Here is a 22,924-nt window from a genome sequence, read left to right as displayed (position 1 = left end):
TTCTGGAAGCACTTCTTTTAGGAGCTTAGATGGAACAGGGTCTAAAATACAAGTTGTTGGTTTAGATGATTTAACAAGTTTATACAATTCTTCATTTCCAATAGAAGATAATGAGTGGAATTGTTCCTCAGGGGATATATAGTGCACTTTCTGATGTGATACTGTGGCTGACAGCTGCATGGTTACAATTTTATCTCTAATATCTTGGAAGTAAAGTAGTTCATAAAGTCATTACTACTGCGCTGCTGGGTAATGTCTGCACCTGCTGATGTTATATTTTTTGTTCATTTAGCCACTATATTAAATAAATACTTGGGGTTGTGTTTGTTTTCTTCTAAAAGAGACGTAAAGTAAGCAGATCTAGCAGTTTTTAATGCTTTTCTGTAGGATAGGGTACTTTCCCGCCAAGCAATACGAAATACCTCTAATTTTGTTTTTCTTCAGCTGCACTCCATTTTCCGGGTTGCTCTCTTTAGGGCCCGAGTGTGCTCATTATACCACGGTGTTGGACTCTTTTCCTTAATCTTCCTTAAGCGTAAAGGAGCAACCGTATCTAAAGTGCTAGAAAAGTGAGAGTCAATAGTTTCTGTTACATCATCAAGTTGTTCTGAGCTATTGGATATGCTGAGGAATTTAGATACGTCAGGAAGATTATTTATTAAGTAGTCTTTTGTGGTAGAAGTGATGGTTCTACCATATTTGTAACAAGGAGTTGGCTTTACAGCTTTAGCTATATGGAATATACACAAAACTAGATAATGATCTGAGATATCATCGCTCAGCTGCAATATTTTAACACCACTGACATCAATTCCATATGACAGTATTAAATCTAGAGTATGATTTCGACAATGAGTAGGTCCTGAAACGTGTTGTTTAACACCAATGGTAAACTCCATTGTCCATAAAAAAATGTCTATAAATGCTGATCCCAACGAATCTCTTTCATTATCAACATGGATATTAAAATCACCAGCAATTAGGATCTGCAGCCAGCACTACCTCATATAGAAAATCAGCTAATTCCTTAATAAAGCCTGTAAGGTGCCCTGGTGGCCTGTATACAGACAAGTGTTAATGATACAGTGCCCTGAATAAGTATTGGAACAGTAAAGACAAAATTGCTCTGTTGGCTGTGGAGTCCATACATTTGCAAATATGATTAAAAGATGAATATGAGACAAAACTACAGAATGTCACATTTTATTATTAGCCATTTCAACACATATGTTTTACCAAATAAAAAGAACAGCACTTTTAGAGTTCATCCCACTCATTAATGTGAGCATAAGTATTGGGACAGTTGAACATAAGGCAGATATAAAAGATTAAAAGCTATTATTTAGTTGCAGATTCCTTGCGCACAATCACAGCAGTGAGTCTGTGACCCATAAACATCACCAGACTCTTGGTCTCATCCTTTGAAATACTTTTATGCAGCCAATTCCAATTGTTGCTTCTTTTGGGGAGTTTCTGCCTTTACTCTCCTCTCCAGCTGGAGAAATTCATGTTCAATCAGATTTAAATCTGGAGATTGACTTGGGCAATCTAAGACTGTCCATTTCTTTGCCCTTATAAATTCCTTTACTGAACTGGCAGGGTGTTTTGGGTCATTGTCCTGATGCAATATGAAGCACTTCCCAATGAATCTGGTGGCATTTTCTTCAATATTGGTAGGCAAGATGGTTTTGTACCCTTCCAAATTCATTCTGCTACTGTCATCATACATTAAGGGTGCTTTCAGACCTGTAGATTGTTTGCTTTGTTCCGAAACAGGGATTAATTTGTTATGTGGGCGTGGTGTGGGATTCGACCACGATGCAGGCACTCATGTTCCCTGCTCGGATCGAGTCGATCCTCACGTCAGTCAAGAGAGTGAGAGAGGGCCGGTCACTCACTGTCAAGCAGTTTCAAAAACTGCTGGGTCTGATGGCAGCTGCGTCCAACGTGATACCTATTGGCCAGCTGTACATTAGACCCCTACAATGGTGGCTCAGAACCAAGGGGTTCTCCGCGAGGGTCACGCGGTGATGCCTACATGCCTTAGACATGTGGAGATGTCCTTGGTTCCTGCCTCAGTGCCCAGTGCTGGGAGCTCCTTGTCGTCGAGTAACGCTAGCAACGGATGCATCCCTCACCGGTTGGGGAGCGGTCATGGATGGCCACCCTGCCCGCGGTCTGTGGAGTGGTCACCATCTCATGTGGCACATCAATTGCCTGGAGATGCTGGCCTTGTTTCGAGCACTCAAACACTTCTTCCAGACCTAAGAAATCACCATGTGCTGGTGCGCACCGACAACACAGCGGTGGTCTCTTACATCAACCACCAGGGAGGTCTGCGTTCGCGCCCCTTTTACAAGCTGGCGCACCAGATCCTTGTGTGGTCCCAGGACAGACTCCTCTCGTTGAGAGCCGTCTACATTCCTGGTCATCTCAATGTGGGAGCAGACATCCTGTCGAGGCAGGGGCCGAGGCTCGGGGAATGGATGCTTCACCCCGAGGTGGTGAAGCAGATATGGAGAGTTTTTGGCCAGGCTCAAGTGGACCTCTTTGAGTTAAAAAGTAACGCGAAAGTAATGCAAAAGTAATGTAACACATTACTTTCCATAAAAAGTAACTAAGTAACATAATTAGTTACTTTTTTTAGGGAGTAACACAATATTGTAATGCATTACTTTTAAAAGTAACTTTCCCCAACACTGTCTATGACCTAGATATATGAGCCACCCTTGGCTCTTCTGTTCTCTCGCCTTAGTTGTGCTCCATCCACACTAGGCAGGGATTTGTCAGTCTGATGGCATGGGCACTTCGTTTCCATAGCGTTTTGACGCAGCTCGAGTTCCTGAAGGGGAATGTCCCCGGTTACGTATGTAACCATGGTTCCCCGAAGGGAAGGAGACGCTACGTCTCAGGGCCACACTTCCGGAATCCCTGCGAGCGGTTGCTTCACTGCTAGAAAATGACACCGGTTTCACCGCACATGCTTTTATGCTTCCTGGTCAATTGTGGGGAAGTCGTGGCCTAATGGTTAGAGAGTCGGACGGACTCGTAATCCAAAGGTTGCGGGTTCGAGTCTCGGGCCGGCAGGGATTGTAGGTGGGGGGTGTGAACCTCTCCACCCTCAATACCACGACTGGGGTGCCCTTGAGCAAGGCACAAAACCCCCAACTGCTCCCCGGGCGCCGCAGCATAAAACGACTGCCCATTGCTCCGGGTGTGTGTTCACGGTGTGTGTGTGTTCACTGCTGTGTGTGTGCACGTTGGATGGGCGCGGTCATGCTGAAGACGTTCCCATAGCGTTTCGACGCAGCGTCTTCTTCCCTTTTAAAAGGGAACAAGACGGGGAACCATGGTTACATACATAACCTAGGAAGTTTTTTTCAAATAAAAGTTTTGTCAGGATTAGCCCACTATATAAAATATAAGTGGGCTAATCCTGACAAAAAATCTTAATACTGAATGTTTTTTTCGTTCTTTTTTTTTTTACAAATACACCACCAATTTACCACACACCCTAAAAGCCTTTCATAAAAAATAAATAAATAAAAAAATCTCTCATTTAGCACGTCCCCAGGTGTTGCTGAAGGACATTTGTCAGGTACAGCCCCCTTTATTTAGCTGGTGTTGTGTGTCGTAAGCGCTTCATTAGCATGTGCAGCGTCAGGCCTCCAGCAAACGCTGTGGCTCGGCACAGAGGTCACAGAGTCACGCTTTTATTTGTCCTGAGCTGTCGACGGGCTCTGAAGAGACGAATACATCCGTCCAAAGAAAGCGCTTGTGCTCATCTCCATGTCAGGAGCGTCCGAAGTAGCCCACAGCGGGTCACACAGACTCATATTAGACGTCCATTATTCATTTCTGCTCAGGGGGCATTCAGACTTACTGCTTAGAAAACAGACTTCGCCACATTTCCTGTACTTTTTTGTGGGAAAATCTGAGAAATTCAAAATGTACATTAATATGGTAAAACATTAACTACATCAGGGCTTTTCAAACTTTTTAATGCCAAGGACACTCAATGATTCCCTTTCAAAGAACCGGACTTGATAAAATATGAAGGCATTTATGCAACATTTTTAATTGTAAAAAAAATAAATAATAATAATAATAATAATATGAATAAAAGGCATAAATAATTGCCATTAATGTTGTCATTTTGCTTAAAACAAGGGAAATTATTCAAATATAATCTGAAAAATATTATTAATAGTAAATAAATATAAATAATATTAATTACAATATCAAGTATTAACAATGATATTAATAATATTAATATTTTATAAATTTTTACAAACTCTATGAAAAACTGTACTTTATTTTATACTGTCATTTATTGTTACCATGCAGTGTTATTTGAGTATCACTGAGATAATATTCTAGTTTTCTATTTATACAGGTACATCTCAAAAAATTAGAATATCGTGAAAAAGTTTTTTCTTGTAACTTATTTCAAAAGGTGAAACTTTCATATATTTTAGATTCATTACATGTAAAGTAAAACATTTAAAAAGTTTTTTTGATATTTTTTTTTTTATTAGAGCTTACAGCTCATGAAAGTCAAAAATCAGTATCTCAAAATATTAGAATATTTACATTTGAGTTTCAATTAATGACCATCCCTACAGTATAAATTCAGCGTATCTCTTGTTCTATGAAACCACAACTATGGGGAAGAATGCTGACTTGGCAATGATCCAGAAGACGAACATTGACGCCCTCCACAAAGAGGGTAAGTCACAGAGAGTCATTTCTGAAAAATGTGTTTACAGAATGCTGTTGCAAAGTTAAATGCAAAGTTGACTTGAAGGAAGAATTTGGGTAGGAAAAGGTGCACAAGCAACAGGGATGACCGCAAGCTTGAGAATACTGTCAAGCAAAGCTGATTCAAACACTTGGGAGAGCTTCACAAGGAGTGGACTGAAGCTGGAGTCAGTGCATCAAGAGTCACCACGCTCAGACGTCTTCAGGAAAAGGGCTACCTAGCCACTTCTGAACCAGAGACAACATCAGAAGCGTCTTACCTGGGCTGTGGAGAAAAAGAACTGGACTGTTGCTCAGTGGTCCAAAGTCCTCTTTTCAGATGAAAGTAAATTTTGCATTTCATTTGGAAATCAAGGTCCCAGAGTCTGGAGGAAGAGTGGAGAGGCACAGAATCCATGTTGCTTGAAGTCCAGTGTGAAGTTTCCACAGTCAGTGATGATTTGGGCTGCCATGTCATCTGCTGGTGTTGGTCCACTGTGTTTTCTGAAGTCCACAGTCAACGCAGCCATCTACCAGGAAATTTTAGAGCACTTCATGCTTCCTTCTGCTGACAAGCTTCATGGAGATGCTGATTTCATTGTCCAGCAGGACTTGGCACCTGCCCACACTGCCAAAGGTACCAAAAGCTGGTTCAATGACCATGGTGTTACTGTGCTTGATTGGCCAGCAAACTCGCCTGACCTGAACCCCATAGAGAATCATTGGGGTATTATCAAGAGGAAGATGAGAGACACCAGACCCAACAATGCAGATGACCTGAAGGCCGCTATCAAAGCAACCTGGGCTTCCATTACACCTGAGCAGTGCCACAGGCTGATCACCTCCATGCCACGCCGAATTGAATCAGAATCAGAATCAGAATGAGCTTTATTGGCCAAGTATGTTTATACATACAAGGAATTGATGCAGTAATTCATGCAAAAGGAGGCCCAACCAAGTATTGAGTGCATAGAAATTAACATACTTTTCAGAAGTATGACATTTCTGAGTTTTCATTATCTGTAAGTCATAATCATCAAAATTGGTTGTAGTTTTCATTTACAATAATAATTATGCCATGAAGTTTATCTGGATGCACAAACTTTGAGAACAAATGATATGGGAAGCATTTTCTCTGACAATAAGTCAATAAATCTATTAATTGTGCCATCAAAAGAAAGCACCAGTTTTATATAATCATTTGCATGTTTGACTTGTGACCCACCACTACTTTAAAACATTTACCATCACAATATGCATGCAATTTCACATAGTTTTTTAAATAAAGCATAAATAAATACTGTGCAGTCTGCAGTGGGCTAGTCCTGATCAATAACTGTGTGGGCAGAGATTTCAAAGCCCAGCATGACCAATAATGCTTCAAACAAAACAGGACAAAAATATCTCTCTGCAAGCTGCAAACAACGCAGCATTATCAGCTGTTCCTGATGCATGCTCCCGTTTCATCATAAAATGTCATTATGTGTTGTCTGCACTCTCAGATTCCAGTCTGTTTGTAATGGAGCGGCACTTGTTGTCTTTATTCGGAGCTGTGGGTGACTTGATTTGCTGCGTGAGGATTCATGTTGGTGTCAGGGCCACTGAGCCATCCGTCTGTCTCTGAGATGAGTTGTGTCTTCAGCAATCCCACTGCCATAGATTCAACTCCAATCTCTGTCAGCGCCCCACCAGCTCGGAGGAGACCAATTTTCTAGATTTCAGCCGACAGCTTGAAAATGAACATTAAATATTGATCGTGGGTTATGTGACAAGCGCTGGGATGCTGTGAACCCTCTGGTCAGCCGGATTTATTTTGGCCGGAGCTATTTTTGGCCGTGTCTTCCAGCGGTTTGGGCTGTTGGAGTTGAGAGATTTTCCTCCGAGTAATTCAGCCTTTAAATGTTTATCGGGTCAACATTTCAAAAGCAAGCATGCAAGAGCGTCCAGACCTCTGTGATGAATGGAGTTTGAGAACACGACTCGTTTGGCAATAATATTAATATTGCACCTTAAAAATGAAATAAGAACAGGAACACGAGTCAGCATTGTTACTGTTAACTAAAACTATTACAAATCATTTCCATTAATAGTAATGAAGTCAAACAAAATAATATATATATATAATATTAAATGAAATTTTTTTACAAAAAGTAGAAAATAACAAATAAAATAAGTTTAAGGTGAAGATTAGTTTAAGATGAAGTACAATACTAAAACTGAAATAAAATACAAATGAAAGCTAAATAAAAAACACTAAATAAATAAATTGTAAGAATTACACATTTTACACAATGAATTAGCAAAACTTTAAAATTAATATTAATTCAAATTTGACTAATTTCAGTATATAATTACTAAAATAACACTGGTTTGAGTTAAAGTCCATATGAAATCACAGTTGACCAATTTCACTGCAAAAAAGTGGTGTTGAAACAATTTTCACTTATAATTTATGGTAGTAAATTTTACAAATAATTATGAAAAAAGATGTAAGTAATGTTTTAAAATAAAATACGAAAAATAAAAAAAGATTACGATTGAAGCACTAAAAACACTGAAACAAATACAAATTAAAGCTAAATAGAAATATTTCCCCCCTTCCCAAACTAATTAAAAGTAAAAATACAAAAACTAATAAAAAGCTCATATATAATATTAAACTAAAATGAAAATGTAAAAGTAAAAGCCAATTGCGTGTATAAATATTACTAACATAAACACTGGTTTTTAGTCTTGTTAAGTCAATATGAAATCACGCCCAATAATATATTTTCCTGTTCTTATTGTGAATGATTCATCAGTGCATGTTATTCTTGTAATCTTTCATTAAATATATAATAAATTGCTCTGCCTCAAAAACAGCTTTTCAGTCTTCCTTTACATTTTCTCTGAAATGCATCACATTATGTAAGTAAAATGGATTGTGTCATGTTGACATCTAAATACATACAAATCAATTATAAACTACTTCACCAAGACAATATTGCATTTCCAGAAGTCTGTTGATATCATTACTTGAACGATCAACACAGCGAAACAGGCTTCGGACTCCAGCAGAGCAGTAACTACACGCCGCTCCGCTTCGCTGCATAAATGATGCCAGTTCACAGGCGCTTTATATCTCTGCATCTCATTTAAAAACAGAAGGTTATGTGTGTTGATCCGCCGGAGGCCTCGAAGCGCCCACTTAGTTCACTTGTTTGAACAACCGGCCCTGATTACACCAATATGTTAACTGTAACCTCTCTTATTTTCTGTGAAACTCACATCCAGATTCATAAATATAAAGATTTACTGGTTTATCTCCAGCAGGGGTCAGATTCAAATCAAAAGATAATCAGCTTACATAATCATCGCTAAACACTCATAAATGATCCAACTGGTCATGAAATTCTTTTTCCGCTTTGAGGAGTTATTTCGTGAAAATAAAACGTTAAAATCATACAATTTGTTCTTGGCCTCAACTTCACTCAAAATAAACTGCACAAATTCAAGAGCGTCTGCAACTTTTTGACATCAACATAAATTTGGATAAGACACATGCCTTTGGTGTGAGAGACCCGGGTTCGAATCCACTGTGAGACACCAATGTGTCCCTGAGCAAGACACTTAACCCCTAGTTGCTCCAGAGGCGTGCGACCTCTGACATATATAGCAATTGTAAGTCGCTTTGGATAAAAGCGTCAGCTAAATGAATAAATGTAAATGTAATGGTGCGATCAAGTCCACCTTGGGAAATTCGTATTTATGAGTTGGGAAGTCATAATTACGATGTCCGGTATTTAAGTCACTTTGGTCTTTTGCACTTTTTCTACAAAAAAAATCAGCAACATTTATAACTCTATTTTTACAAAAATGATAATCAATGAATGTGCATCAGCTGTGTTTTTGCTTTTAATTTATGAAGGTGCTATAAATTGAGTCGTTATTTTGTACGTCTCTTTTTTTTTTTGCATTTAAAGAAGATTTTGCGCACAGATGTCAAACAATCCCCATTCAAACTGATCCGTTGTATTATTCATGCCAGACCAGTAGAAAATTGCACGTGCTCATAGATTGAACACGTAATACGCACGTGAAGTCGCCGTTTTTGTAGTTTACACAGAGACCATCTGTGTCATTTTTTTAAAACTTGCATTTTGAAACGCATTTTCAAAAGTTTGTGATTCAGGCCCCCAAAATGCTGTCGTTATGTAAATAAACGGCCTAAATGCATGAAAAATTTTCAGTTTTTGGTTGTCATGTACAGGTAAACAACCCCTAACATACATTTATTGTAATGAAAAACATAATTTCATTCATTTTAACAAATTTACCAACATGACACACCCTCGAAAATATGATCTTTCCAACTTGAACGCACTATAAAACAAAGGGCTGATGGTAATTTGGGAATCTCTTAACAGGAATATATTTACTGTATATAAGATGAGGTTTTATTGATTCTGATGTATTTTCATGATTTGTCGAATATTTCCACTTAATCAATTAAAATATTACGGAAGCGTATTGCATTCACTTGAGGAAAAAAAATCTACTCTGTTTTTCTGAATTAACGAGTTAATTATCTCAGAATTACGAGATCATTTTTCATTAAAAAAAGTTTTTGCTCTGTTTTTCTGAATTAACGAGTTAATTATCTCAGAATTACGAGATCATTTTTCATGCAAAAAAAAGTTTTTGCTCTGTTTTTCTGAATTAATGACTTAATTATCTCGTAATTCTAAGACAATTAACTCGTTAATTCAGAAAAACAGAGCAAAAACTTTTTTCATGAAAAATTATCTCGTAATTCTGAGATAATTAACTCGTTAATTCAGAAAAACAGAGCAAAAACTTTTTTCATGAAAAATTATCTCGTAATTCTGAGATAATTAACTCGTTAATTCAGAAAAACAGAGCAAAAACTTTTTTTAATGAAAAATTATCTCGTAATTCTGAGATAATTAACTCGTTAATTCAGAAAAACAGAGTAGATTTCTTTTCCTCAAGTGAATGCAATACGCTTCCGTAAAATGTAACAAATAAACATTTTCAAAACAAAAAAAGACCCCCATGTTTTGCAGGTGCAGCAGTCACTTTGTAACAATTTGCCACAAGAATTCATTAATTTGTTACAATTACAAAATTATAAAATAGCTTTTTTAAGTAAAAACCTTTTCTCCCAAACTCACACACGCTTTCGAGGGCATTTAAACGACACCGTTTTCAACTAAAAACTGAAAACTTTATGCTTTTTCATCATTAATTTACACAACAGTGGCGTTTTGGGGGCCTGGAAAGTGCAGGGTAAGTTTTTGAAAACATCACTGTTATCATCTCCGTGTAAACTATAAAAACGTGAATCTGTGAAAATGGTGACGACACATGCATGCGTATTATGCGTATTTAGTGTTTCTTTACAAAGTGTCATTGCCAACTACTGGTCTGGCATGAATAATACAGCGTTTTAATTCATTTTCGCAGATCCGTTCTAACAGGGATCATTTTGTCAACGTTGTCATCTGTACATAAAACTTTTCAATAATGCAAAGGAAAAACATTTCCGTTTTTAGTTCATCATTGTCGTGTAAACCATTAAACGAAACATTTCGAGCCTCAATCTTAAAATGTTCTGAACTGAAGTCCAACACATTGTGTTTTCAAGGTCTCTGAGTGATGTAAATCTCCCATTTACACGACAAAAACAGCAACGTTTTTCCTTTGCATTTCTGAAAAGTTTCGAATACAAACAACAACGTTGTCAAAATGATCCCCGTTCAAACAGATCTGCGAAAATGACTAAAATTGCTGTATTATACATGCTAGGCCAGTAGTTGGCGATGCTACTTTGTAAAGAAACACTACATGCTTAACATGTAATACCTATGCGCGTGACGTCACCATTTCACAAATTAAGTAAAAAGTGTTTTTGTAGTTTACATGGAGACAATAATGGTATCGTTTCCAAAATGTGCACTTTGAAACCTGTTTTCTAAAGTTAGCATTTTTGGACTCGCAAAATGCCGTTGTCGTGTAAACGAATGGCCAAAATGCTAAAACGTTTTCCGTTTTAACTGAAAATGGTGTCATGTAAACGTTCCCTAGTTTATAAAAGTAACCTTTTTTGAGTAAAAGCAATATTTCAAGCCTCAATCTCAATATGTTCAAACTGAAGTGCCACAAATAATTGAATAAACTGAACAGCTCAAACCACGTCACTGATCATCACTGAATTATTTACCTTATTCTGAATAAGACAATATTATGATTTACATGATTTGCTTTTAGAATAATCCTTTCATGTTTCCGTTTTACATGTATAGTACATAGATCGATTAACGGCACACGTCATTACGTCACCACGCGACACAATCCGACGTCTCCTCCAGAATTTCATGTATAAACATATAGTTCATCTTGGTGATGATACCATATACAGTTTTGCAACACGGGTTTAATATAAAGGCATCTGCTGTGAAATCTAAATTCAGACAGATTTCACTGGCTTTGCTCTCTGGTGGGTTGTTAGGCAACTAGTTATTTGGCCAGAATGTTTTTCAGTTGTTTTTGCTAACATATCTACATTAGTTTCCATAGCAATGGTACAAACTTTGTGGATTTATCATGCATGAGAATTTATCAATGGGTGTCGCCATTGATTATTTTTCAGATGGCAATATCCAAATCCATAGTTGTCATAAATAAAGCATTAAAAAAATCTGCCCTGCTTGTTGCTCCTGCAGGTTCAACAAATGATTAGGAAAAAACACATGAAATCAGATAATGCAGACTGAGACACATTAACAGAGATCAGATTTTAATCAGGTTTCAGATCACTTTTTGAAGGGAATTTGGATCAAGCTAGAGAAAATCTGATTTTATATTTGTTTTTCCTACAAAAAAACCTGAAATGGATTGGCAAAAAACAATTAAATGCCTTTTTGAACAAGGCTCAAACCACAATAATGTCACATACAACAAACCCAACAGATTAGATCAACTTATAACTGCATGATAACAAGCACTGTTGTCAATGAACATCCCCTGTTATTTCTTCACAGATGCTGCCTTCAAAAAACAAGCCGATGCAGACAGAATCTAATGCAAAAAATTGCATTCATCCGTGACTTTGCATCTTACCTCCACATACAGCCAGAGATGGCAGAATTTATCAGGATTCGGACACATCCTGAACAGCAAACGCTCCTGGAGGAATTAGCAGAGGGAGAAAAACTGAAACATAAAACACCGGATAAGTTTGATTTTTAGCTTTAAACACCTTTTAAAATTAAATTAAAACTTCTGATTTGTTCAAATTGTTACTGAATGAGTCAGTTAATAATGTAAAACCTTGAGTGCCACACGGCTTTTATTCAATACTTTCTATTTCAACATGTTATTGTCAACACAAACTCAAAAACGACTGAATTATCAGCCTTATTGCAGGATTACTGCAAGTTTTATGAAGGTAAATGTAAGACTTTTTAATGACCATTTTGAAGGCCAACTAAGAAACTTAAAGGAATAAATCAAAAGAAACAGTACGCCAAATGTCTACGATACACAAAATAAGTTAATAAATGTTTGAAAATGTGTTTGTTTGTTTTTTTCAAACAAAAATGCTTTATTTTAGTATAATTAAGAAACTATTATAGTTATAGTATAGTTATAAATAAATTAAAAAAAAAAAATTCTCAGTATTTTTGTCATGTTTTACAGTGAAATGTCAGAAGGCAAAATGACAGAAGTCTTGTTTCCTGACAAATTGTTCAAAAGGTGAGAATATTAATAAAACAAGAAGAAATATCTGCCAATGGGTTTATAAAAAATACACTCAATTCAAAGTGGAAAAAGTTTTCATGCCCCATTGACAGATAAACAAACAGTGTTTCAAAACTTGTATTGGAAAACAAGACAAAAATACTGAGGAAGACTCATTTTTGTATTGCAGTCAACATTAATGACATGACTGTAAATTTTTGACTTTCTGCTGATTTAAGACCTTTTTAAGACTTTTTAAGTCGCACAGAAACCCTGTTTCATGAACGATTCATCTATATGCGTTATTTAAAAAAAATAATAATAATACTGTTCATAAAGAAACACTTAACACCATCCAGCAAATTCTTGCCCTTATCATTACAGATGTAAAACAGGCTATTCCTTGACTTTCAGCGCATCATGCCAGTTTCCTCTATAGATGCTGGTGAAATCAGGCTTTAGCAGACAAATCTACAGCTGTTTTCATGAATCCTCATGGCAGAAACACAACTGCGTGCTGTGATCCAAATGCTCTCAAACACCAGACTGATGCTTTTCACAGCAAAATCAGACCTTTCTACATGCGGTGTGTGTCTCTCTCTCTGAGCGTCCAGAGGAGACGGTACTCTTATGCTGCTGAAGATGCTTTAATATCAAAGCAATCATTGAGACTCTATATTTCAAAGCATGGTCCCTGTGAGCCTCGCTCAACCAGACTGTGTGTGTGTGTGTGTGTCGAGAGAAGAAACCAGCCAAGGTTGTTCTAGTTTTTCTCCAGCAGTTACCTTGTGATTATGTCTGTTAAACAACATGTTCATACAGCCACGGGACAGATTTCATAACATCACACTAAAATTAAATTTGGTGTAGAAACAATTTTCAGAAATTGCAAGTAAATTTCACTAACAATAACAAAGAAAGGAGCAAGTAACACATTTAATTATTATTTTCTTCTAAATAAGTTTTAGAAGTTTTATTTACAACTTTGAAAAAGTGTACTGAACAAAACTTGGTTTGGAAACAATTTTCACTCAGAAACTGCTAAATTTCACAATTAATTACAAAGAAATGGCAAGGAACATTAAAATAAATGAGAAAGTTTGAAGCAGAAAGACTGAAATCATGCCAGTTTTCTCAGGTCTCTTGAATTTATATGAATTGCCTAAATGTAAAATAGTTCCAAACTGCCATGAGATGTGGATTGACTCTAAACCAAAAAATATTTTCAAATTTTTCATATTTATTAAAATATTTTTTAAACAAGGATCAGTTCTCTAATGATTGCGTTGTACTAACTGTAAACCAAATCCATACTTTTTCAAATATTTTGTCAAATGATGACCTACAAAGATTCTGTTGGGTTAACTCTAAACCAAAATATTATTTTCAGATTTTTATTTTTCAAATATTTGTTCCAAAGAGACTGTCACATTTATCTAACCCCAAATAATGACCACACAAGCACTTGTGCTTATATCTTGAAATCTAGTTAGGTTTATGCTTAAAACAATCAAAAATGAAACAAGATGAAACAAATCCATATGAAATAAATCTCTCAGTACTGCAAATATCGAGGCTGGTTTTCAGCCTTGTACTGTATCTTATGCAATTTTGCTTGTCAGGTGAGTTATATCTTGTAACATCTTGTAGAAACACCAAAGAAGACAGTAATAGTTGCTTTGTAATTTAATACAGATAAAGCCGTTCTACATGAAGAACAATAAGCAATTATAATCATAGAAATATTCAATACGATCATAATCAATAAAATCATATAGCAACCACGTCTAATAAAGTGTTTTGCATATTGCTAAGTATGCAGTTTGCAAAACTATAATGTATTATGCATTCTGCAACCAAAACTGCATACTTTGGGTATTCTATGCATATAAAAAAATCATATTGCATATTGCAAAAACAGTGTGGTATAGCTCAATGTGTCATCAGTCAGTCTGTTCCAGGAGAGGCTGTTCTGAGGCTTGGCAGGTGCCGATGACCTTAAGTGATGCAGAGAAAGAACTTTATGATGATGAAAGTGCAGCTGGCATCAGGAACAGAGCCATGTGGAGAGATGATAAAAGCATTTTGTTGTGAGCTCATGCACTCGGAGTTCAGAGTGTGCTGAAAGTTTTTTAATGCACTGCAGGCAGGGTTTAAGCCATAACCTGGTTTGGGTTTATATAGTCTGGCTGGACTACATGCTAGTCGTCAACCAATATGTGCTTATCAATGGCTGCTACTGATAATTAAAGATTGACAGTGGGGAAAATTTACTATGCTCAAATTTTTTTTGCTCTTATTTTTCAGAATTTGGATAACTGACACCGTTTTCAAATGAAACATGTTAAAATTTATAACACAATTAGTTTTGTATTTAGAGTATCATTTCATTAAAAATGTATTTCATACATTATTTTTATGTAATCTGAAAATAAAAAAAATCCATATTAATAAACTAATTAAAGGGATAGTTCACTCAAAAATTAAAAATGAAAAAAAAAAAAAAAAAGAAATTGAAAAAATGAGAGAAAAAAACTTTCTAAAATTACTTTTTGCAATATTTATTTATTGCTTTTCTCATGTAACACAATAATGGCTTTAAATGATCTTTTGTGGGTAATTTTTCAGTCAATGCGATTCATTTGTGATTAATTTGATTAACTAATCGCCTCATTGTATAATTAATTGAATTAAAGATTTTAATCGATTGACAGTCCTAATTTATATATATATATATATATATATATATAGAGAGAGAGAGAGAGAGAGAGAGAGAGAGAGAAAGTAAACAGGGTCAATATTGATTTCATATTGATTAAAAGCAGAATAAGGCGGTGAACATTACAGCATAAAAACAGCATGTGGAGCAAAAACAGGGCAGTGAAGGACAGTGGCTTGATTATTTACAGACAGACCTTGAGAAAGATGCTCCAGTTTAATGGAGAGAAAGAAAAAAGCTAATCAGCAAGATTATGTGGATGCAATTACAACATCAAAGCCACAGGGCTCCTTAAAAACCAGCAGAAAATAGTCTTTATGGGCATATCAGGGTAACTGTATGCAAATTCATCCCTGATGGAGTCATGCGGTTATCTGTCACGAGAAACATTAGACGAAGGAAAGCAGAATGAGCTTAAATGCATCCGTTTCTCAGACTTTTATTAGACCGGTAATGCAACATCTGCAGGGACTGTGATACAAAGGCAATTGTGTTTTTTACTGCTGTTATTGTGTTATTATTTTAGAGTTTGGGGCTGAACAAAGACTATGATAAGATCCACAAATCCAGCCCTGACGAAAAGGGACACATTCTGAAAGGATTAAATGATAAAAAAGAGCAAAAGATTGTACTGCAAGGCAGCGTGTGCCATCTTCAAATTGTCTTTTAATTTCCTTGAGGAGAAAAACTTGTAATGATGTTGCTGAAAATACCTCTCTCAGGCTCAAAGCGCCATCGCTGTGTGACGTTCAGAGGAATTATGAAGCAATGAAAAATCAAAATCTCATTTTAACAGATGGTTCGTTCCTTTAATGCTTCAGTTTATAAATGGTTCAGAATATTTTACAAACAACAAAAGACAGAGTAGGCCGAATGTTCATTTAAAATACGACTTCAACAAAGACAACAACTCAAAAGGTTCATGTCAAAGGTCATCGGAGTCTTTTTCAGATTGTTTCACAATTTTGCCTTCCACAAAATAATAACTGAATCTTGTTTCCAAAACTATTTTAATTTCAAATATGCACTGATCTGGACAAAGTCAACATGAAATGCCTTCATTACTCATTTTAATTCAAATTCAGCCCTTTTCAAACCTGTGTTTATATATATATATTGTTTCAGTATTCCTTATTATGTTAAGCAGTATTCTTTTTATTGGAATAAAGCGCACAGTAAAACCAGAAACATACTAAATAGAAAATGGGATTTTAATTTCATATTGACTGTAAGATATTAGTAATTGGCAGCAGTTTCATGTAGGCTAATACTGGTTAAGATAATAGGAACTGAAAATGTAAGATTAGTGTAAATGCATTTTCATTTTTGAATATGCACTATTATCAGCACTTGAAATCCCACTTATATTTACACACATTTTAATGCATTAACTTGTATATTGTATCAAATTAAATAAATAATGACATTTTGTAAGGCTGCATGACAAAATGAATCTAAAATTCTATTGGAGATATATGTCTAATCGGATGAGAAATATATATTACATGTGGGAATAAATAAGATAAACATGATGACTTCGTCTTTTATGTTTAATGTTGGACAATGGAAGTTTAGTTTCTTCAGTAAATTCTTCTTCCTGTCTTTCCAAATCCCAATCCAATATCTTGTGTCTGGTGTTAAATAAGTGCAGATGTGTTGTACTTACACTTGAAAACAGCCACCGGGCTCCACTTCTCTAATTTTATTATTTTTTATTTATTTTATTTAGCTGACGATGGGAATCTCCCCAGAGTCTTGTGTGGGGAAAAAACCCCATTCGGATTATATTCACCTGCTTTTTCTGAATACTGCATTTAGACGACCTGCTTGTTTAAAACATTGCTTAAATTGTGCATACTAGAAGTTAAGTATGCATATTCACACGCGGGACAAAGTGTACAAATTACACATACTTCCTTCCACTAAACACGATGAACGTAAATAATAAATGACAAAGTTTTCAGTATGTTTTTATGGATGATATCTGTGGAGTAACTTCATTAGTCAGCATTGCACTTGCTCTCGGAGCGGTCACGTGATTGAGTGGTGATCAGCTGCTCGTGATCACATGACTCCATCTCTCAGCAGCAGCAGCAGCAGCATGGCATCTTCAAAGCTGTGAGTTATATTTTACTGTAGATTTCTGTTTTTAGACATAAACGCGTACAGAGGTGTTTTTGACGTGCAGTGTTTCTGTCAGATGTTTGTGTATTTTGTCTCCTTTTTATTTGTGTTTTTGCAGATAAACTGATTTTGGGTGGTGTAAATTCGCTTACAAAAACATACTATAGTAATACCATAGTACAGTGGCGATTGATAGATAGCTAGGTGAAAGTTGACCAAGTAACGTTATGTCTAAGTTTATTTAATTGTGAAAGTACTACGTTAAATGTGTCTAAATGTGTGTTTTTGGGTGCTGTGAATGATCAATATTTCCTTTTTAAGTTTAGCATTTGTATCTTTTTGCAGTTATTTTAAATGGTCTTGTGGTGTTTGCATATTTGTAGTGAAGTATAGATATTTCATATAATCTGTCAAAATGTTTAAAGTTGTTATATAAGCTATAAGTATAGCATATTCTGAAGGATTCATGTCACTAGCAATACCATGGTACTGAATTGAAAGGACAGTCTGATAAAAACATTAATCTATTGTATGACATTGATAGCATGTCCATAAACCCGTACATTTCATTTAATTGTTAGTAGGTTCGTTCAATGCTGCTTTGATTTGTGTTGTAATTTATTCACAAAAATAATTGATTTTATTGTGTGACTGCTCATTTGTGAAATTTAGTGATCAAATAATAATTATTACTGCAATTATTAATATTGTATGTTGCAAATTTGGAATTACCAAAGTATTACTTAACTCAAATATTATATTTTCATGACTGTTTATTCATTTATTTTGCTAAATAGCTGCGTAATAAGCAGGATAATGTGCCATATGCTGCTGGTATATTTTATAATAAGGACTGTCTGACTGTACATTACCTCTGGATTATGGCAGTGTTTATCAGGATGGGTGAGTGTGTAAAGGGTTTAATGTGCAGTGACATGAATCTGAGTGACCTTTGACCACATACAGACACCCCTGCTGGCTGTTAATGTTTACACGCTCTATCAGTGATAAAGCACTCTGTCTGTCTCTCAGACCAGTGTGAGCGTGATTTTAATCTTATGATATGGGATGGTTACATCTCAGGGTGTAAAAAGGGTCAAATGAAAAGCATAATATGTTTCTGATACTATGCAATGGATGCTTTTTGATCCCTAACAGGGAATTTTTACTATATTCTGTAAATTTTGCTGAAAATGTACTCACCTGCAGGTCATCCAAGATGAGTTTGTTTCTTCATCAGATTTGCAGAAAATATAGCATTGCATCACTTGCTCTGCAGTGAATGGGTGACGTCAGAATGAGAGTCAAAACAGCTGATAAAAACATCACGATAATCCGCATTCTTGAGAAGCCAAAATAAAGAAATCCATCATTAAGACGTTTTTAACTTCAGACCATTGCTTCTGGTCAAAATACGAGTACATAATCCATAATAACGCTTCCTCCAGTGAAAGAAGTCCCTCTCCTGTTGTCTCTCACATCAAAATCCAACTACATATTTGTTTAGAGCTGTTTTGGATTGTAAACAGTGCTTGAACTGTGCAGATTTCTCTCCTGATTCAGACCAGACCACTTTTTCACTGGATTATGGACTCGGTTAAAAGTTAAAAACATCTTAATGATAGTTTTGTTTCTTACACGCAGCTTTTGGCTTCACAAGAAGTTAACTGATGGACTGGAGTGGTGTGGGTTATTATGATGTTTTTATTAGCTGTCTGGACTCTCATTCTGACGGCACCCATTCACTGCAGAGCATCCATTGCTGATGTTATGATGCATTTCTCCAAGTCTGTTCTGATGAAGAAACAAACTCATCTACATCTTATATGGCCTGAAGATGAGTAAAGGTTTCAGCTCATTTTTATTTTTGTGTGAGCTATTGCTTTAAATTTTGCCTGCATGTTTTTCAGCTCTTCTGGCACAAAGATCAGCAGAGCGAATTCTTCCTGTTATCATGTGATCAAATCCAGCTCTTGCATAAGAGCTGTGTGACACTCACAGAAAGTTTTGTCTCAGCAGATGTTTTTCTTTTTAGGAAGATTATGTATGTACTTCTTCTTTGTAGTTAAAAATTATCAACCATTAACACAATTTGTGTGTATGTTGAATAAACAGAAAAGGGGAAGCGCAAGAACACAGTATTATTTGCAGTGTTTCGTGTGTGTGTTGTGAATAACATGTATGTTTTTGTGTCGTCTATGACAGGAAGGCAGTGTATTGGCTGGGAAACGATACTCTGAGGGTATCGGCCGACCTGTTTGCAGGAAACCGAGAGCGTTTGTGTCGAGGCCTGAAAGCTGAGAAGGATGTTCCAGCTGGATCTGTGGTGCTTCTTCAGGGAGGAGAACAGAAGCAGAGATACTGCACCGACACCGACGTGCTCTTCAGACAGGTGCTGCACGCAGACTACAAGTTGAAAACAGTTCGACATTTACTCTAAAGTGATTGAAATAACATTAAAGAAGATTTTTGAAGTTTCGGTAACAATAATGCAATGCAATAATGTTCCTTTTGCGAACATGACCTAACAATGAAAAATAAATCATTTAAGTAAGCATTTATTAATGTTATTTAATGTTAATTTTAACATTTACTAATACTAGGCCTGCAATTGATTAAGCATATGATCATGCTTATTTGGTCTAAATGCAATTATTTGAGAAAACTGCAATAATTGTGCAGTTAAATTTCAATCACAGATGTCTTTATTTTTTTTATATTAAGTTTCACAGCATTAAATTGTTATCTTAATTTTCACAGCATTAAAATACGTCATATGGGCCTGTTTTATTATAATTTTTCTTATTGTTTTATACATGATGCAGTAAAAACAAATAGCTTAGAATGTACATGACATGAACAAAACAGAAATAATTAATTAATTGCAATTATTTTTATGACAATTAATCATCAGCACTAAATGTTAGTGATCGACCGATATTGATTTTTTATAACCGATACCGATACCAATTATTTGCATGTCTATGTGCCCGATAACCGATATGCAGAACCGATATTTATTTACTGTTATAAAGTAAATAAATGACTGCGTGAAGTAAGTCCATACTTCACTTTGGTTTTTCCTCCTTTCAGTCATCTTAACAAAAAATGTTTTGAGAATTAGCAGTCTTTCACGCAGGGCTCTAGACTCATTCTTCCCACTGATCTCACTTTTGCGCACGAGCACATAATTTGGTTGCAATTTGTTTTTTGTTTTTGCTACAACATTTGATTAATCAATGCATGCTGATGAACTTTTATCATAGTTTATAGTTATATGGTAACGAAAGTTTTCAACATTCAACTCGTTCTTTTTCATCTGTATTATTTGTGATTTAAATTTTGTGAACAGGAATTTCTTTTTTCGTGCGCTTTTTACTTTCAAATTTGCGATCTTGGTGTCACATTTTACAAGAAAAGATCATTGTCTGTTTTGCTTATATCTATACACCTTTAACTTTTTAAGACTAAAACAAAAGATGGATTCATTGTTATTCTTAATTAAAAAGCGCAACAACAATAAAACAGTACGTTGACAATGACAAACTCTTACATAACATTTATCAACAAAAACGAATAAGACGAGGCATGGCATAGGACACACCACATGCTGTACTATATACCTAGTATATTACAGAATGTTTAGCAAACTCTGAGGAAGCAAATAAATATTAATATATTTTTTTTTTTAATTAAGGAAAGCCTCCATAGCATAACCTGAGGTAAACAGCAAAGATAACAAGCTTCTCAAAACGAAAACAAAAAGAAAAGTAAAACTAAACTGGCTGTAGCTGACAGGAGTTTTTTCTACAAGAATACCACCACGTTCACCTTCTCTGTTTTAAGAAGCGGTCTTTTACTTTAGTTTGAAAACAAATCCATCCGTTGCGCTCCATCCGCGACGCGCACCTTCGCGCTCGTGCTGACGGAGCGAGTATAAACCAGGCTCTACCCACTAAGCGCTCGGCTGAAAGCACCTCTCTTCACGTGATCAGTGAAATCTGACTCCTGCTATATATAATGTGCTGCGGCTGGCAGCGCGCGCTGTATGAAGCAGACGCTTTGGAGCAGCGCAGACCATGCACTCGTACAAATGCGACCACGTCAAATTTTAACTCGCAAACAATTACCATTTTGGTCGCAGTCTAGAGCCCTGTCATGTTCAATTTAATCTTCGTATTACAACAATAAAAAACATTTTATTTATAAAAAGCTTTAGCAGCAACACTAATATTAGCAGTAAGCAAAATTAACATAGAAAGTCTAATGTGTTCAAATGGAGAAAATAAAGGAAAGGAGTCATATCAACTTAATTTTTAACTACAGTTTTAGTAGGTTTATAAGCTGTTTAATAGGATAAAGAGTGAAGAATAATTCACTGGATAATGTTAATTCACGGAATAATATTCTCTGGAATATTGGAATATAACAAGCATTGTATTTTATTGCATTTCTCAACTGGCCTGCTCTAAATTATGCTGCTGACAGCGCGGTTTATCTATGCATTTACACAGAACTATAGGCTACTCAAACTGCGATCGATCGCGGAGATAATAAATAATTAATTTCCATAGAGTTGTATTAATTTAGATGTTTATAAACGAAATAATGGTTATATAGTAAGTGTTAATACAATTTAGAGTGCTTCAAAAAAGTTACATGCGGTGGCCGAGCTGAGCATTTCTTGAGCATCAACTGCTGAGTGAACTGCAATATGAAAGCGGCTTCACGAGACTAATGATGAGCATATAGACAACAGAGAGAGAATTACATTCAATGCTTTTCTTTCCAACATGCAATCATTCATGGCTGTATTATTTAATTCATGCAAAGTTACGTCTTTATTGGGAGAGGACTCTACGGATTATCTATGTGACTCCGACTTCACGAGACTAATAGACCACAGAGAGAATTAAATTCAGCGCTTTTATTTCCACCATGTGCTAATTCATGGCTGTGTTATTTCAGGCAAAGTTATAGCCTATCTTTATAGGGACAGGGCTTGACAGAGTATCTTATTTATCATATTTCTTAGAGCCAAGTTGCATTTAAACTATATATCAGGCATTTATGTAATACATCTAATTTGTGCATTAATGCCTGTAATATTAAATAGTTTACTAACTACAGCAAATCAAGTACCTGCACGCCGTTGCTGTCTCGTCTCCCCTCAGATGCGCTGCAATTGTGATCCTGCGCGCAATTCTGAAAACGTCCACAAGATGGCGGTGTTTATCGGGGAATCCGATATTACAAAACCGATATTCGATTATGGAAAAATGCTTAAATATCGGGAAAAATATCGGTAAATCGATATATCGGTCGATCTCTACTAAATGTGTATCAGAGCTACCTCATACATTATTAAAACTTGTATTTCTTTATGATATTTAATGGACTTCACATGAACTAACAATGAACAGTTGTATTTTTATTAACTAAAGAATGATAAAAACTGGAGCAAATGTATAGCTCATTGTTAAATAATGCATTAACAACGTAATTTAATGTAACCTAACTTAACTAATGTTAACTCAGATCAGGGTAATTATAGTTAATTAAGACTAAAATTGAAAAAATATATAAGTTTGACTTTTA

The 22,924-nt window shown here is 35.7% G+C and overlaps 1 protein-coding gene across 2 annotated transcripts in view; it reads left to right on the top strand.

Annotated features, from left to right (window-relative positions):
• The first annotated feature begins 17,227 nt into the window (after positions 1 to 17,227).
• LOC306888027 (xaa-Pro dipeptidase-like) overlaps positions 17,228 to 22,924 on the top strand; it is a 75,928-nt gene continuing 70,231 nt past the window's right edge. Inside the window, exons 1-2 of one of the 2 annotated variants that reach the window (XM_079446121.1) lie at positions 17,228 to 17,320; positions 19,532 to 19,718. In XM_079446121.1, the coding sequence (XP_079302247.1) occupies positions 17,271 to 17,320; positions 19,532 to 19,718 (237 nt within the window). In that variant the 5' untranslated portion in view covers positions 17,228 to 17,270. Of the gene's footprint in view, positions 17,321 to 19,307; positions 19,371 to 19,531; positions 19,719 to 22,924 lie in introns of those variants that run through there. The other variant, XM_079446122.1, reaches the window with a different exon arrangement.

Source organism: Barbus barbus, assembly GCF_936440315.1.
Source record: "Barbus barbus genome assembly, chromosome: 22".
In the NCBI taxonomy this organism is placed as follows: Eukaryota; Metazoa; Chordata; class Actinopteri; order Cypriniformes; family Cyprinidae; genus Barbus; species Barbus barbus.
The sequence above is the reverse complement of the archived record's forward strand: the minus strand, read 5'-3'. Positions and strand labels throughout refer to the sequence as shown.